General features: G+C 38.6%; 1 protein-coding gene across 3 annotated transcripts in view; it reads right to left on the bottom strand.

Annotated features, from left to right (window-relative positions):
- The window catches only part of LRRK2 (leucine rich repeat kinase 2), a 214333-nt gene that overhangs the window by 47963 nt on the left and 150123 nt on the right, over nt 1-16247 (bottom strand). For all 3 annotated transcript variants that reach the window (XR_011255928.1, XM_069584612.1, XM_069584613.1), the window contains exon 41: nt 12711-12871. Coding sequence is in view for 2 of the 3 variants with exons in the window: in XM_069584612.1 (XP_069440713.1) it covers nt 12711-12871 (161 nt within the window). In the remaining variant the exon portion in view is untranslated. The remainder of the gene's footprint in view (nt 1-12710; nt 12872-16247) is intronic.

Consider the following 16247-nt stretch of genomic DNA (forward strand, 5'->3'; position numbering starts at 1 on the left):
GTCACACCGTACTGCAGTTTATTAATAGCAACAGCATTATGTCTAAAATTAACATACATACCTTAAAGATGGCTTATTGCTAAAAACTGCTAGCCATCATCTGAACCTTTAGCAAGTCATAATACTTTTGCAATACTAACATCAAGGGTCACTGATCACAGACCACCATAACAAGTATAATAATAATGAAAAACTTTGAAATACTGTAAGAATTACCCACATATGACACAGAAACCCAAAGTTAGCAAATGCTATTGAAAACTGGCTCTGATAGCCTGGCTTGATGCATGGTTGCCACAAAAATGCAATTTGTTTAAAAAAAAAAATTTGCAAAGCACAATGAAATAAGGTATAGATTTAAAGATATAGATTTAAAGCCTAAATAGCTCTGGATTCAATTGTCATTTAGATTGAGCTTTGTCTTGGCTACTTACTGCATGACTTTGTGCAAGTTATACAATCTCACTGAGCCTCAGCTTCCTCATTTTACAGATGAGAAGATAAAAGCTAACTTTCAGCCCTGGCATGAGGATAGGATAACCATGTGTCTAATGTACCTGGACCTGAGCCTGGGATATAGCAGGTGCTGGAGAGATGGCAATTATCTTATTTAACAATCCAGAGACACTTGCAGCCAGAAAATATACCTTAAAATATTTATGAGAATGCACACTCTACTTCCAACAGATAGTTATGTAAAATGAAAGAGAGGATGTGTATATAAAAATAATAAAACCAGACACTGGAAGCTGGGACCATTTGCTTATCTAAGGACATAAATTGAGGAAAGGAGAGAGGGTAGGAAACAATTTTGACTACTCAGATAAAGTATTTTCTTCTGTCTTACGAATATGTTTTAATTGAGCTGCAATCGCCAAGATGATGTCAAGCCACTTGCAATTTTATTTACAAACAACCCATGCCTGACTCTTTGTGACCCTTGGACAGTAAGTAGCCTGCACCAAGCTCCTCCGTCCATGGGATTTTCAAGGCAAGAGTACTGGAGTGAGTTGCCATTTCCTTCTCCAGGGAATCTTCCCAACCCAGGGATCGAACCCAGATCTCTCGCATTGTAGACAGATGCTTTACTGGCTGAGCCACCAGGGAAGTCCTTGTAAGATTTCTCTAAGGATAGAGTTGGCCCCACTAAACAGATGTCAACCCTTCAATTTTCTATTCCCACTCAAACTAAAATCTGCAAGATAGGATGTCTATACAGATCACTTGTCCTGTGACAGTTTCATAATAATGAATCTGAGACAAGAAGAGGAATGAGAGCTAAGAAAGGGAGAGAGGATTTCATGTGGAAAGAACATGTCTAAGATCATGAAAACACAAGAACACAGGAAACTGGATTTTCATTGGTATAAAGTCAGTTAACAATTAAAGTAACAGGAGTATTACAGTAGGTTTGGTAAAAAAGGGTTAGAGATGACCCTTAAAAGCAGCATTAACTGATGATCTTATGACCAAGTGTTTTAAAATTTTCTTACAAACTTCCCAAGTATCAAATTTTAATCAAAGTTCTTCTGACTTTCAGCTAACTTTGAGATGCTTTAGAGGGCCCCTGAGGCATATCAGGGAAATATTAACCATATTATTCAGTATGATAAATTACATAGAAAGCATTATCATATATCTACCTAAAAATATACTGTATGAATGAATGCTATTTATACAGACATTCTAACAATTATATGAAGTTTCAAAATTTGGATATGTCCTCAGTTCAGTACAGTTCACTTGCTCAGTACTGTCCAATTCTTTGTGACCCCATGGACTGCATAGGCCAGGCTTCCCTGTCCATCACCAACTCCCAGAACTTGCTCAAACTCATGTCCATCAAGTCAGTGATGCCATCCAACCATCTCATCCTCTGTCACTCCCTTCTCCTCCTGCCTTCAATCCTTCCCAGCATCAGGGTCTTTTCCAGTGAGCCAGTTCTTCGCATCAGGTAGCCAAATTATTGAAGCTTCAGCTTTAGCATCAGCCCTTCCAATGAATATTCAGGACTTATTTCCTTTAGGATTGACTGGTTGGATCTCCTTGCTGTCCAAAGGACTCTCAAGAGTCTTCTCCAACACCATAGTTCAAAAGCATCAATTCTTCAGGGCTCAGCTTTCTTTATGGTCCAACTCTCACCCATACATGACTACTGGAAAAACCATAGCTTTGACTAGGCAGACCTCTGTTGGCACAGTAAAGTCTCTGCTTTTTTTTTTTTCTAATTGGAATGCATTTTATTTTATTTTTAATATACATCCTTTTTTTATTTTTTATTTTTTTGATTAGCTCAACATTAATTCTATTTTATTTTATTTTTTTTTAATTATTTTTTTTTAGTTTTTTATTTTTTTAATTTTAAAATCTTTAATTCTTACGTGCGTTCCCAAACATGAACCCCCCCTCCCACCTCCCTCCCCATAACATCTCTGTGGGTCATCCCCATGCACCAGCCCCAAGCATGCTGTAGGTTGGTCATAGCTTTTCTTCCAAGGAGCAAGTGTCTTTTAATTTCACAGCTACAGTCACCATCTGCAGTGATTTTGGAGCCTAAGAAAAGAAAGTCTGTCATTGTTTCCATTGTTTCCCCATCTGTTTGCCATGACATGATAGGGCCAGTTCCCATGATCTTAGTTTTTTGAATGTTCAGTTTCAAGCCAGCTTTTTCACTCTCCTCTTTCATCAAGAGCCTCTTTAGTTCCTTTTTCTTTCTGCCATAAGGGTGGTGTCATCTGTACAACTGAGGTTAGTGATATTTCTCCCAGAAATCTTGATTGAAGCTTGTGCTTCATCCAGCCCAGCATTTCACATGATGTACTCTGCATATAAGCTATATAACCAGGGTGACAAAATACAGCCTTGACATACTCCTTTCCCAATTTGGAACCAGTCCGTTGTTCCATGTCCACTTCTAGCTGTTGCTTCTTGACCTGCATAGAGATTTTTCAGGAGGCAGGTAAAGTGGTCTAGTATTCCCATTTCTTTAAGAATTTTGCGCAGTTTGTTGTGATCCACACAGTCAAAGGTTTTGGCACAGTCAATAAAGTAGAAGTAGACATTTTTCTGGAATTCTTTTGCTTTTCCTATGATCCAACAGATGTTGCCAATTTGATCTCTAGTTCCTCTGTCTTTTCTAAATCCAGCTTGAACATATGGAAGTTCTCAGTTCAAGTACTGTTGAAGCCTCACTTGGAGAATTTTGAGCATTACTTTGCTAGTGTGTGAGATGAGAGGATCTGTGCAGTAGTTTGAACATTCTTTGGCATTGCCCTTCTTCAGGATTGGAATAAAAACTGATCTTTTCCAATCCTATGGCTATGTCCAAATATAATGCTATAGTTCTATTTGTTATGTTAAAATGTTATATGTCATAACAGTAACCAAACTTCTTTATCAATTATACTGTAATAAAATATTTAAATATTATTTTAAGTCTTTTGTCATTTACAGACAGTTATACTCTGATGCTCTTACAAAAGTGCTTCATTTTCAAAAGGATTCACAGGAAGGCTACAGAGGGTGTAACAACAGTTCCATACCAAGAGGATGGCTATGCAAAGACTCCAGCCCATATTCACACCAAACAAGAAGCCACCCTGCCCCTGAGGCCCCTAGATCAGGCATCCAGAGATCTTTACTCCCTAACAGACAGGGTTGACATCCCTACTCAGCCCTGCAGCATCTACAGAAGATAAACATCACTCATCCACTTCCCATTATATAACAGGAGTAAAATCTCTGAGGGAGTGATTGAGACAGGGAGGTGGCAAGGTACACTCTTTAAAAGAACAATATAGCCCAAGAACGTGACATAAACTGATTAAAACCAACTAGGTCCAAGATGGCAGATGAGTTGACTTTCGCTAGACCTTGAGCCTCAGTATACACTTACTGTAACACACGAGCAAGCTAAATGACACACTCACAGGCAATATGACAGTTCCAAGGCAGACCATAAAGGTCAAAAACTGGGCTGTAGTCCAATGCCTAGAAACCTCCTTCTCTTTCCCAAAATAGCTGGAATACTACTCCTACTCATCAGCCAATGAAATTACTCACCCCGTAAAAACTTACCACCTTCATGGATCACAGCCTTGCTGTGGCAAAATGGCTTGAGTAACTCAATGAAGCTATGAGCCGTGACCTGCAGGACCACCCAAGATGGACAAGTCATAGTGAAAAGTTCTGACAAAATGTGGCACACTAGAGAAAGGAATGGCAAATCACTCCAGTATCTTGCCTCAAGAACCCCATGAATAATATGAAAAGGCAAAAAGAAATGACACCAGAAGATGAACCCTCCAGGTGGGTAGGTGTCCACTATGCTACTGGGGAGTATGAAGAGGCTGGGCTAAAGCAGATACGACTCTCAGTTGTGGATGTGTCTGATGTAAGTAAAGTCCAATGCTATAAAGAACAATATTGTATAGGAACCTGGATGTTAGGTCCATAAACTAAGGTAAATAGGACATGATTAAGCAGGAGATGGACAGAGTGAACATCAGCATCTTTAGAAATTACTGAACTAAAATGGACAGAAATGGGCGAATTTAAATCAGATGTCCATGATATCTACTACTGCGGGTAAGACCCTCTTACAAGAAACGGAGTACTCCTCATGGTCAACAAAAGAGTCCAAAATGTGGTACATGGGTGCTGCCTCAAAAATGACAGAATGATCTCGGTTCATTCCCAAGACAAACCACTCAACATCACAGTAACCCAAGCCTATGCCCAAACCACTAATGCCGAAGAAGTTAAAGCTAAACGGTTCTATGAAGACCTATGAGACCAACTAGAACTAACACCATCAAAGATGTCCTTTTTTCTCATATGGAATTGGAATGCAAAGGTAGGAAGCTAAGATTTACCTGGAGTAATGGCCAAGTTTGTCTTTGGAGTACAAAATGAAGCAGTGCAAAGGTTAACATAGTTTTGTCAAGAGAATACACTGGCCCCAGTAAACATCCTCTTTCAACAACACAAGAGATGACTCTACACATGGACATCACCATAGGGTCAATATCGAAATCAGACTGATTTTATTCTTTGAAGCCAAATTGAAGAAGCTCTACACAGTCAGCAAAAACAAGATCTAAAGCTGACTGTGGCTCAGATCATCAGCTCCTTACTGCAAAATTCAGGCTTAGATTGAAGAATGTAGGGAAAACCCCTAGGCCATTCAGGTATGAAATCCCTTACGATTATACAGTGGAGATGATAAATAGATTCAAGGGATTCAAGGGATCAGATCTGGTAGACAGAGTATCTGAAGAACTATGGACAGGGATTCATAACATTGTATAGGAAGCAGTGAACAAAACCATCCTAAAGGAAAAGAAATGCAAGCAGGCAAAGCAGTTGTCTGAGAAGGCTTTACAAACACCTTAATGCCGGGAGCCAGCGTGAGGAACTCCACCCATGGCAAAGGTCATGAGGAAGGAGGCTTTGGCATACGCAAAGGCGTGATTAAGCCTCAGGAAACCCCCTGTTCCCGAGCATCTATCCCCAAAACCAGAGTCTACCTACTTTACTGTTTCATGCTCTCACCTATACCTCTGGCTTTACGGGGGGCTGATCCTGAAAGATGATGCTGTGAAAGTGCTGCACTCAATATGCCAGCAAATTTGGAAAACTCAGCAGTAGCCACAGGACTGGAAAAGGTCCGTTTTCATTCCAATTCCAAAGAAAGGCAATGGCAAAGAATGCTCAAACTACTGCACAATTGCACTCATCTCACATGCTAGTAAAGTCATGCTCAAAATTCTCCAAGCCAGGCTTCAGCAATACGTGAACCGTGAACTCCCTGATGTTCAAGCTGGTTTTAGAAAATGCAGAGGAACCAGAGATCAAATTGCCAACATCCGCTGGATCATCAAAAAAGCAAGACAGTTCCAGAAAAACAACTATTTCTGCTTTATTGACTATGCCAAAGCCTTTGTGTGGATCACAATAAACTGTGGAAAATTCTGAAAGAGATGGGAATACCAGACCACCTGACCTGCCTCTTGAGAAATCTGTATGCAGGTTAGGAAGCAACAGTTAGAACTGGACATGGAACAACAGACTGGTTCCAAATAGGAAAAGGAGTATGTCAAGGCTGTATATTGTCACCCTGCTTATTTAAATTCTATGCAGAGTACATCATGAGAAATGCTGGACTGGAAGAAACACAAGCTGGAATAAAGATTTCCAGGAGAAATATCAATCACCTCAGATATGCAGATGACACCACCCTTATGGCAGAAAGTGAAGAGGAGCTAAAAAGCCTCTTGATGAAAGTGAAAGAATAGAGTGAAAAAGTTGGCTTAAAGCTCAATATTCAGAAAATGAAAATCATGGCATCTGGTCCCATCACTTCATGGGAAATAGATGGGGAAACAGTGGAAACAGTGTCAGACTTTATTTTTTGGGGCTCCAAAATCACTGCAGATGGTGACTACAGCCATGAAATTAAAACATGCTTACTCCTTGGAAGAAAAGTTATGACCAACCTAGATAGCATATTCAAAAGCAGAGACATTACTTTGCCGACTTAGGTCCGTCTAGTCAAGGCTATGGTTTTTCCTGTGGTCATGTATGGATGTGAGATTTGGACTGTGAAGAAGGCTGAGTGCCAAAGAATTGATGCTTTTGAACTGTGGTGTTGGAGAAGACTCTTGAGAGTCCCTTGGACTGCAAGGAGATCCAACCAGTCCATTCTGAAGGAGATCAACCCTGGGATTTCTTTGGAAGGAATGATGCTAAAGCTGAAGCTCCAGTACTTTGGCCACCTCATGCGAAGAGTTGACTCATTGGAAAAGACTCTGATTCTGGGAGAGATTGAGGGCAGGAGGAGAAGGGGACAACCGAGGATGAGATGGCTGGATGGCATCACTGACTCGATGGACGTGAGTCTGAGTGAACTCCGCGAGATGGTGATGGACAGGGAGGCCTGGCGTGCTGGGATTCATGGGGTCGCAAAGAGTCAGACACGACTGAGCAACTGAACTGAACTGAACTGACCCCCATTACCTCTCTCAGAGAAGGAGTTAGCTTACAGCTCCAAGTGAATAAAAATTCCTGGGCGTGATAAGAGTGTTTCAACTTAGGAACTCGTCTGAACATTATCTAGCCTGCCTGTAGGGGTTCGTCTGGCCACATGTGATTGTTTGCAGCCTCCCAACTGTGAGAGGCACGAGATGTTTTAGACTTACTAAGGGCAGATTCTTTTGGGAAGTTAGAAAATTATTGGTATAGTGGGTTGTTTAGGAATTATATTGATGGAGTGTTTTTCATTTGTTGTGCCAATAATTGCTGCTAATTCCCTGCCCTGGGTATGACAAGGGTGTCTCAGGTCAAACCTCTCTGCTGGCAAACTAGCTTGTGTGACAGGATTATCCATACTCCTGCCACTAGGCCCATGATTGTTTACTACCTCTCAACCTTAAACAGCACAGAGAGTTTGGAGTATCTTGAAAGTCTTAATTAGCATAGGGCTTTTCTCATTGTTGAGTCAATAATTGCCGCCAGGCCTCCATATCCTTAGGCACCTGGGAATATATTAATCAATGTATTTGGAATATAGAAAAGGAAATATAGTAGTTTTTGATGTTAGCAATACTAGACTTTGAGTTAATGAATTTTCTCTTTTTGTTATAGATCACTGTACTTTGTTATAAATAACTGTGTCCTTGCTATGCAAAAATGTAACTTTATCACTATCTTAAGACTAAATAGATCTTAAGGGAAACATTGGTGAAGGGTTTTCATTTTTTGGGCTGATGTTTGCTGCTAAATCTCCATATTCCTTGCCCTTATAATGAATATAATTAGCATATAGGAGAAATAAGTATTAACCTTTAAGCATATAGGAGAAATAAGTATTAACCTTTAAGATTAATCATGTTAACCTTGGGTTAAATAAATTCCTTTCTTGATTGTAACTCACTACACCCTCACCCTATAGGAATGCAACTTTATTTGGAGGGTGGTGCCTGGTTTAAGAAAAAATATCCTTGGGAAAAATAAGTTTTTTGGTTATCAGAAAGAAAGGATCATAAAATGTCAGCAGGCCTCATGGCCAGAAGATGATGTAAAACCCCTAAGACCTTTTTCTATACATTTATGTGAAGCACCTGATTTTGATAAAGGTCAGGACTGCTGACACCCACATGACTCTGTATTCATCCCTATGTATAACAAAAGGTATGTAAGCAAACCTAAAAAATAAAGAAATTGGATCAGTTTCTGGAAAGACTGATTCCCCCATGTCGTTCTTTCTTGCTCCCCGTTTTTCTGGCTGAATTCCCATCTGGTACGTGGGTACTCACAAAGCCTGCTAATTTTGTCTGGGCTTCTAAGATCAGACCGGGGAGGCCTCAGTGCCTCCTCTCCTTCGGGAGAATGGAAAGATGCCTGTGGCCTACGTAGGTGGTGATTGGTATTCCACATAAACCAAGTTATTCAGCCTCTTTTTCTCCACTAATTTTCATACTACACTATCCGTTTCTAATCTCTTCTCTATATATGTAATTAAATAAGTTTTTTCCTAGGACGCCAATCCCGTCCCCACCTTTGAATTACCCTGGACCCACTGGGGCTGGACCCCGAGACCTTAAAGGAAAAAAAAAAAGAGGAGTGAAAAGAAAGGAGAAATGGAAAGATATACCCATCTGAATGCAGAGTTCAAGAGAATAGCAAGGAGAGATAACAAAGCCTTCTTAAATGAACAATGCAAAAGAAAAATAGAAGAAAACAATAAAATGGGAAATACTAGAAATTTCTTCAAGAAAATTGGAGATATCAAGGTGATATTTCATGCAAGGATGAACACGATAAAGGATAGAAACAGTAAGGACCTAACAGAAGCAGAATAGATTAAGAAGAGGTGGTAAGAATACACAGAAGAACTATACAAAGAGGTCTTAATAACCAGTGATAATTGGATGCAGATAACCAGGATGGTGTGGTCAGTCACCTAGAGCCAGATATCCTAGAGTATAAATTCAGGTGGGCCTTAAACAGCTTAACTCCAAAGCTAGTGGAGGTGATGGAATTCCATGTGAGCTATTTAAAATCCTAAAAAGATGATGCTGTTAAATACATGCACTCAATACATCAGCAAGTTTGGAAAACTCAGCAGTAGCCAAATGACTGGAAAAGGTCAGTTTTCATTCTTACCCCAAAGAAGGGCAACGCCAAAGATGTTCAAACTACCGTACAAGGTTTGCTTGTACAGTAAGGTTTTCTTGTACTGCAAGGTTTGTTCAAAATCCATCAAGCCAGGCTTCAGCTGGACATGAGCCAACAACTTCCAGATGTACAAACTAGATTTAGAAAAAGCACAGGAACCAGAGATCAAATTGCCAACATATGCTGGATCATTAGAGAAAGCAAGGGAATTCCAGAAAAACTTCTGCTTCATTGACTACACTAAAGCTTTTGACTATGTGGATACAACAAACTGTAGAAAAATTCTTAAAAAGATGGGAATACTAGATCACCTTACCTGTTTCCTGAGAAACCTGTATGCAGGTCAAGAAGCAACAGCTGGAACCAGACATGGAACAATGGACTAGTTCAAAACTCGTAAAGAAGTCAAGGCTGTTTACTGTCACTATGCTTATTTAACTTCTATGAAGAGTACATCATGCGAAATACCTGGCTGGATGAATCACAAGCTGGAATCAAGATTGCTGGGAGAAATATCAATAACCTCAGATATTCAGATGATATCACTCTAATGTCAGAAAGCAAGAGGAACTCAAGAGCCTCCTGATGAGCATGAAAGAAGAGCATAAGAAAGTTGGCTTGAAACTCAATATTCAAAAAACTAAGATCACAGCATCTAGTGCCGTCACTGCATGGCAAATAGATGGGAAAACAATGGAAACAGTGACAGATTTTATTTTCTTGGCCTCCAAAATCACTGCACACCTTGACTGCAGCCATGAAATTAAAAGACACTTGCTCCTTGGAAGGAAAGCTGACAAACCTAGATAGCAATTTTAAAAGCAGAAATATCACTTTGCTGACAAAGGTCTATATATTCAAAGCTATGGTTTTTCCAACAGTCATGTACAGATGTGGGAATTGGACCATAACCAAGGCTGTTGTTATTTAGTTGCTCATCGTGTCCGACTCTTTGCAACCACATGGACTACAGCCTGCCAGGCTTCTCTATCCATGGGGTTTTCCAGGCAAGAAACTGGAGTGGGTTGCCATTTCCTTCTCCAGGGGTTCTTAATGACCCAAGAATGGAACCCATGTCTCCTTCATTGGCAGGTGATTTCTTTTACCAATGAGTCATCAGGGAATGAAGGCTGAGCCCCAAAGAACTGATGCTTTCAAACTGTGGTGCTAGAGAAGACTGTTGAAACTCTCTTGGACAGCAAGATTTTTTTTCCAGGTGGCGAGAGTGGTAAAGAACCTCCTGCTAAAGGAGGAGACACAAGAGATGCAGGTTTAATCCCTGGGTCCAGAAGATTCCCTGGAGAAGGGCCTGGCAACTCACTCCAGTATGCTTGCTTAGAGAATCCCAAGGACAGAGGAGCCTGGTGGTCTTCAGTCCCTAGGGTCACAAAGAGTTGGCCAGCAAGGAAATGAAACCAGTCAATCCTAAAGAAAATCAATCCTGAGTACTCACTGGAAAGACTGATACTGAAGCTGAGGCTCCAGTACGTTGGCCACCTGATGCAAAGAGCTGACTCACTAGAAAAGACCCTGATGCTGGTACAGATTGAGGACAGGAGAAGCAGGCAAGAGAGGATGATATGGTAGGATAGCATCATTGACTCAATGAATATGAGTTTCAGCAAAGTCTGGAACACAGTGAAGGATAGGGAAGCCTGGCACGCCGAGGTCCACGTGGTCGAAAAGAGTCCAACACGACTTAGTGACTGAATAGCAACAACAACATAAAAACTGACAATCCCATACCCTGGTGCCTCTCTTGCCTTCCAAGATGATCCACACTCTGTCTGTGGAGTGCGTTTCTCTCTGAATAAACCTTCTTTCACTTTAAAGAAAAAAAATGCTACATTAAAATATAAGGTAAGAAAATGATGCTTGTGATTTCTGGAGACCATAATATGACAGTACATATATAATATGATATAATATGCAGAATGGATATGTCTCATTTTACATAATAACCTTGACTCATATTTTTTTACAGGGTCAAAAAGAGACACTATGAAATTTTTAAGTATTTGTGTTAACAATCAATAAACTATGAAGAAAGAAAAATGAAGTTCAGTAGTTAAAGGTTTAAACTCATGTACCGATCAGAACTCTCCTACACTGTTGGTGAAAATGTAAATGGTACAACCACTAGGTAGAAGAGTGTGGAGGTTCATTAAAAGTACTAAAAATAGAGCTAACATATGATTCAGCAATTCCATTCCTACGCTTATATCTGGAGAAAATCATAATTTGAAGAGATACATGTACCCCAATGTTCACTACAATGCTATTTACAATAGCCAAGACATGGTATCAACCTAAATGTCCACTGATAGACAAATGGATAAAGAAGATGTAACACATATATACAATGAAATATTACTCAGCAATAAAAAATAGAATGAAATATAGCCATTTGCAGCAACACCAGATGTACCTAGAGATTACCATACTAAGTCAAAGACAAATGTCATATCACTTATATGTGGAATCTAATTTTTTTTTTGAAATAACACAAATGAACTTATTTATTAAAAAGAAGACAACAGAACTTATTTACACATATCAAAAACAAACTCATGATTACCAAAGGGAAAATGTGGCAGGGAGGGTTAAAGCAGGAGCTTGCAATGAACATACACACACTACTATATGTAAACTAGATAACCAACAAGGACCTACTGTTTAGCACAGGGAATTCTACTCCAGTAAAATTAAAATTTTTTAAATTAAAAAAAATTTTAATTAAAAAATGTACATACGTATATGTACATATATATATATATGTTAAAAAAAAAGAGTAAGAAAGTATGCTTGTATCAAGAAGAGTGCAACAAAGAACTCCAGCAGCACCAAAGTCCTTATCTGAAACTCTTGGCACTACAATTATTTAGGGATTTATACTTTTTAATATTTACAAAAGTTAGTAATAATGCATATAACAAATTACACTAACCTTCAGTGGGATCAGAGCCAGCACCCTATCCTCAAACATGTTTATATTTCTGCCATGAAACATACACATTCACAGTGAGTATGAGAAATAAAGACCATAAAGAGAGTCAATTCCTTTAGGCCAGATTTCACCATGAAATCAGTTATTTAAAAAAAAATCTTTGGATTTTCAAAGTTATTTGGATTTCCTAGTTATAAAAAAAGAAAAAAGGTTTGTGATCCTAAATCTAGTTTGCCTCATTTTATGTAAGTGTCAACAGTAGCCAGATTAAAACTTTGTGGTTCCCTTACCACCTCTTTAGTAATTCAATGTTTTTAAGAAATCCAACTTTTACAAACATAAATTGACATCAAACATACTCTATGTTTTATAATTTGACTTTTTCCCTATAAAATTACATGAGTTGATTTTTTTACCCTACTGGATACAATGATCAAAATCACAAATATACTGGTCACAACTATAAATGAACATCTGTTCACAGTGTGATAGGCTACAGTGTTCTCTTGAGTCTCCTGAACTCACAGCTAAGGGCAGTGGTTACCCATACTGAAGAGAACATTATCAAGCACACCTTGTTACCTACCTGGAGTGCCCTCTGAAGTTTTTATCCCCATTCTACAGCAGTACTGAGCAATCCCATAGTCCGCAATCTTGGCGATGATGGCAGCATTGGGATACAAGGTGAAAAGCAACACATTGTGGGGCTTCAAGTCACGGTATATAATCATGGCCGAATGGAGGTATCTGCCATAAAATGCACAGGAAATTCTATTAAAATGTGCTTATATCATAATATATTTTGGCATTATTTTTTTAAATGTACATATTCACTAGGAAAAGCATCAAAATTCTGTGCTAAGTTTTACCTTCAAAGTTAAAAGATACTGTAGAAGGAAATCAAAATATGTAAGCACAGTTTTACAAAGTTTATGCATTTAAAACAAACTAAAAAATATGTTAAATTCTGATAAGTGATTTAAACTTTAAGGCACAACCACTTTAAGCAGAACATGTATTTTTTTGAGACTTCTTTTCTGTATACTTTAATAATCATTAAAAGGAATTCTGAATTCCCTCAATATCATGCAAATATTTTAACTGGTTTAAAATGAAAATACATTAAATAAGAATTGATAGTATTTTTTATAACTCTCATTTATTTAACAATTTTAGAAGTTCTTCATAGCCTTTAAAATTATCTCTCCTTTTATATTAATTTTTTTCTGAATAAAACAATTCCTAATTTTTTGGAAAATGTTTTCTACTTTTTCAATAGTTAACAAATTAAAATAAAAGACTTTTTCAGCTATTTGTACTGTATCATTTGAAGGTGCAATCTACTTTAAACCCAGATCTACTATGAATTATCAAAGAACAACTTGAATTGAGAGCTGGAGTGAGTAAACCACTGTCTTAGGAAAGGTGATGTGGGGAATTTTAAAGTCTTTCCTTTTAGAAATTGATCCATTCAACCATTGGCAACCAGAGTTTGACATTCACTGTAGGTGAAGAATAAAAACTGGTTAACATAAAAAAACAAAACTAAGTTTTCCTCTTAACCAGGTCTTGTCCATTTTAGAAACATGGCCAAAGAGCTATCCCTAGTTCTAAAGTAATGCTATTACCTTTCCTTACCCATCTAAAAAATTCAGATTTTCCCCCAGCTCTTTTCACCCTACCCGTTGACATCAAATTTGTCATAGTTCTGCACATGACCTCACAACTATATTATGTCCTACCTTGAAGTTACAATTTTTCACAGAACTACAAGGCTGTATATTGTCACCTTGCTTATTTAACTTCTATACAGAGTACATTATGTGAAATGCCAGGCTAGATGAAGCACAAGCTGGAATCAAGATTGCTGGGAGAAATATCAATAACCTCAGATACATAGATGACACCACCCTTATGGCAGAAAGTGCAAAAGACCTAAAGAGCCTCTTGATGAAAGTGAAAGAGTAGAGTGAAAAAGTTGGCTTAAAACTCAACATTCAGAAAACTAAGATCATGGCATCTGGTCCCATCACTTCATGGCAAATAGATGGGGGGAAAATGACAGACTATTTTCTTGGGCTCTAGAATCACTGCAGATGGTGACTGAAGCCATGAAATTAAAAGACACTTGCTCCTTGGAAGGAAAGCTATGACTAATCTAGACTGCATATACAAAGCAGAGACATTACTTTACCAACAAAGGTCTGTCTAGTCAAAGCTATGGTTTTTCCAGTAGTCATGTATGGATATGAGAGTTGAACTATTTAAGAAACCTGAGCAGTGAAGAATTGATGCTTTTGAACTGTGGTGTTGGAGAAGACTCTTGAGAGTCCCTTGGACTGCAAGGAGATCCAACCAGTCCATCCTAAAGGAAATCAGTACTGAATTGGAAGGACTGATGCTAAAGCTGAAACTCTAATACTTTGGCCAACTGATGCAAAGACTAACTTACTGGAAAAGACCCTGATGCTGGGAAAGATTGAAGGCAGGAGGAGAAGGGGACAACAAAGGATGAGATGGTTGGATGGCATCATCAAACTCAACGGACATGAGTTTGAGCAAGCTCCGGGAGTTGGTGATGGACAAGGAAGCCTGGCATGCTGCAGTACATGGGGTTGCAAAGAGTAGGACACGACTGAACTGAACTGAAAATATATTTTTTCACAGAACTTAAGAGAGGTAAATTTAAATCCTTTGTTTGTGGCTTTTGGTATAGGCTCACCGGAGGAGCCTGGTGGGCTGCAGTCCATGGGGTCGTGAAGAGTCAGACACAACTGAGTGACTTCCCTTTCACTTTTCACTTTCATGCACTGGAGAAGGAAATGGCAACCCACTCCACTGTTCTTGCCTGGAGAATCCCAGGGACGGTGGAGCCTGGTGGGCTGCCGTGTATGGGGTCGCACAGAGTTGGACATGACTGAAGTGACTTAGCGGCAGCAGCAGCACCTTATATTAATAAATATTTGCTCCATTACTGAGTACTAATCACTGCTAGAGGGATTAGGAGCAGAGAGGCAGAAATATCCTGAACTTTCCATTGATTGATGACCTAGAATGTATGTATCATTTAACTTCATCAATAAAAGATTCCTTCTCTTCCAGGATGTAGTTACAACATTTGACATTAGGCCTATTCCTTTCAGTAGACATATTTTTGGCTGAAAGTAAGAGAGATATACTAATGAAGCTGACCTTAACAATAAGTAATAGGCTTAAAAGAAAAATTTACTGAGGGCTTACTGAAAGGCCATTAGCTACTCTTATCCTGTTGAAGAGAAAAGCTGGGAGATTAAGTAGAAAAAAGTTAAAGCCAAGTCATACAGTATTGAATAGCATCCAAATCCTTCCTATTGCATGCCTCTTTCAGAATATTTAAAGACTACAGACTCTCTCAAAACAGTTTTCAAAGGTTAAAAAAATTAAACTCAATTTTAAATAATGTCAGCGGGAAGGAAAGATTATCTGGATTAGTTAAAATGTTCAATTACAGAATTTAATCTTAAAAGTACAGTTTTAATAGCTTTAAATAGCAGAATAGCTTTAAAAACATAACAAGTACAGATGTTGCCATAGTAAGAATAATTCAGCCATAATTTATATATTATATGACAATAATCATTTTCAAATATTTTATTAAAACAAACTGGCTAAACTCAATTTAGTTATTTTTAAATTGTGATTGTTATCAGTGTTGCAAAGAAACTTCTTTGAAACTTACAGTAAACCTTATCTCACCCTAAAGAGAATTATTCTAAGAACAGAATATCTTCATTCATTTAACAAATATATATTGGCACCTATAAGGGACAGTCCCTGGGGATATAAAGTCATCCTCGTCTCCTTGATCTTTAGGGCCACAAACAAGAGGGAGACAAGGGTATTCTAACAAGATTGCAAAAATGTGATACTTCCCTAGCATTTGGTATGACTTCTCTGGTAGTTCCAAAGCAGACTCTCCCACTAGACTATAAGTTTTCAATCTTGATAAGAGCAATATAATCTCTATCTTTCTTTTCCCTCTTCAGCAGCCAGTGTAAAGTTCTGTGTGGAGCAGAGTCAAGAAACATGTTTTAGCCAGGTCCACTCTTCACGGTGTAGTCAGTCATCACGGTGAAGACAGTAT

This window comes from Ovis canadensis, chromosome 3, assembly GCF_042477335.2.
Source record: "Ovis canadensis isolate MfBH-ARS-UI-01 breed Bighorn chromosome 3, ARS-UI_OviCan_v2, whole genome shotgun sequence".
In the NCBI taxonomy this organism is placed as follows: domain Eukaryota; kingdom Metazoa; phylum Chordata; class Mammalia; order Artiodactyla; family Bovidae; genus Ovis; species Ovis canadensis.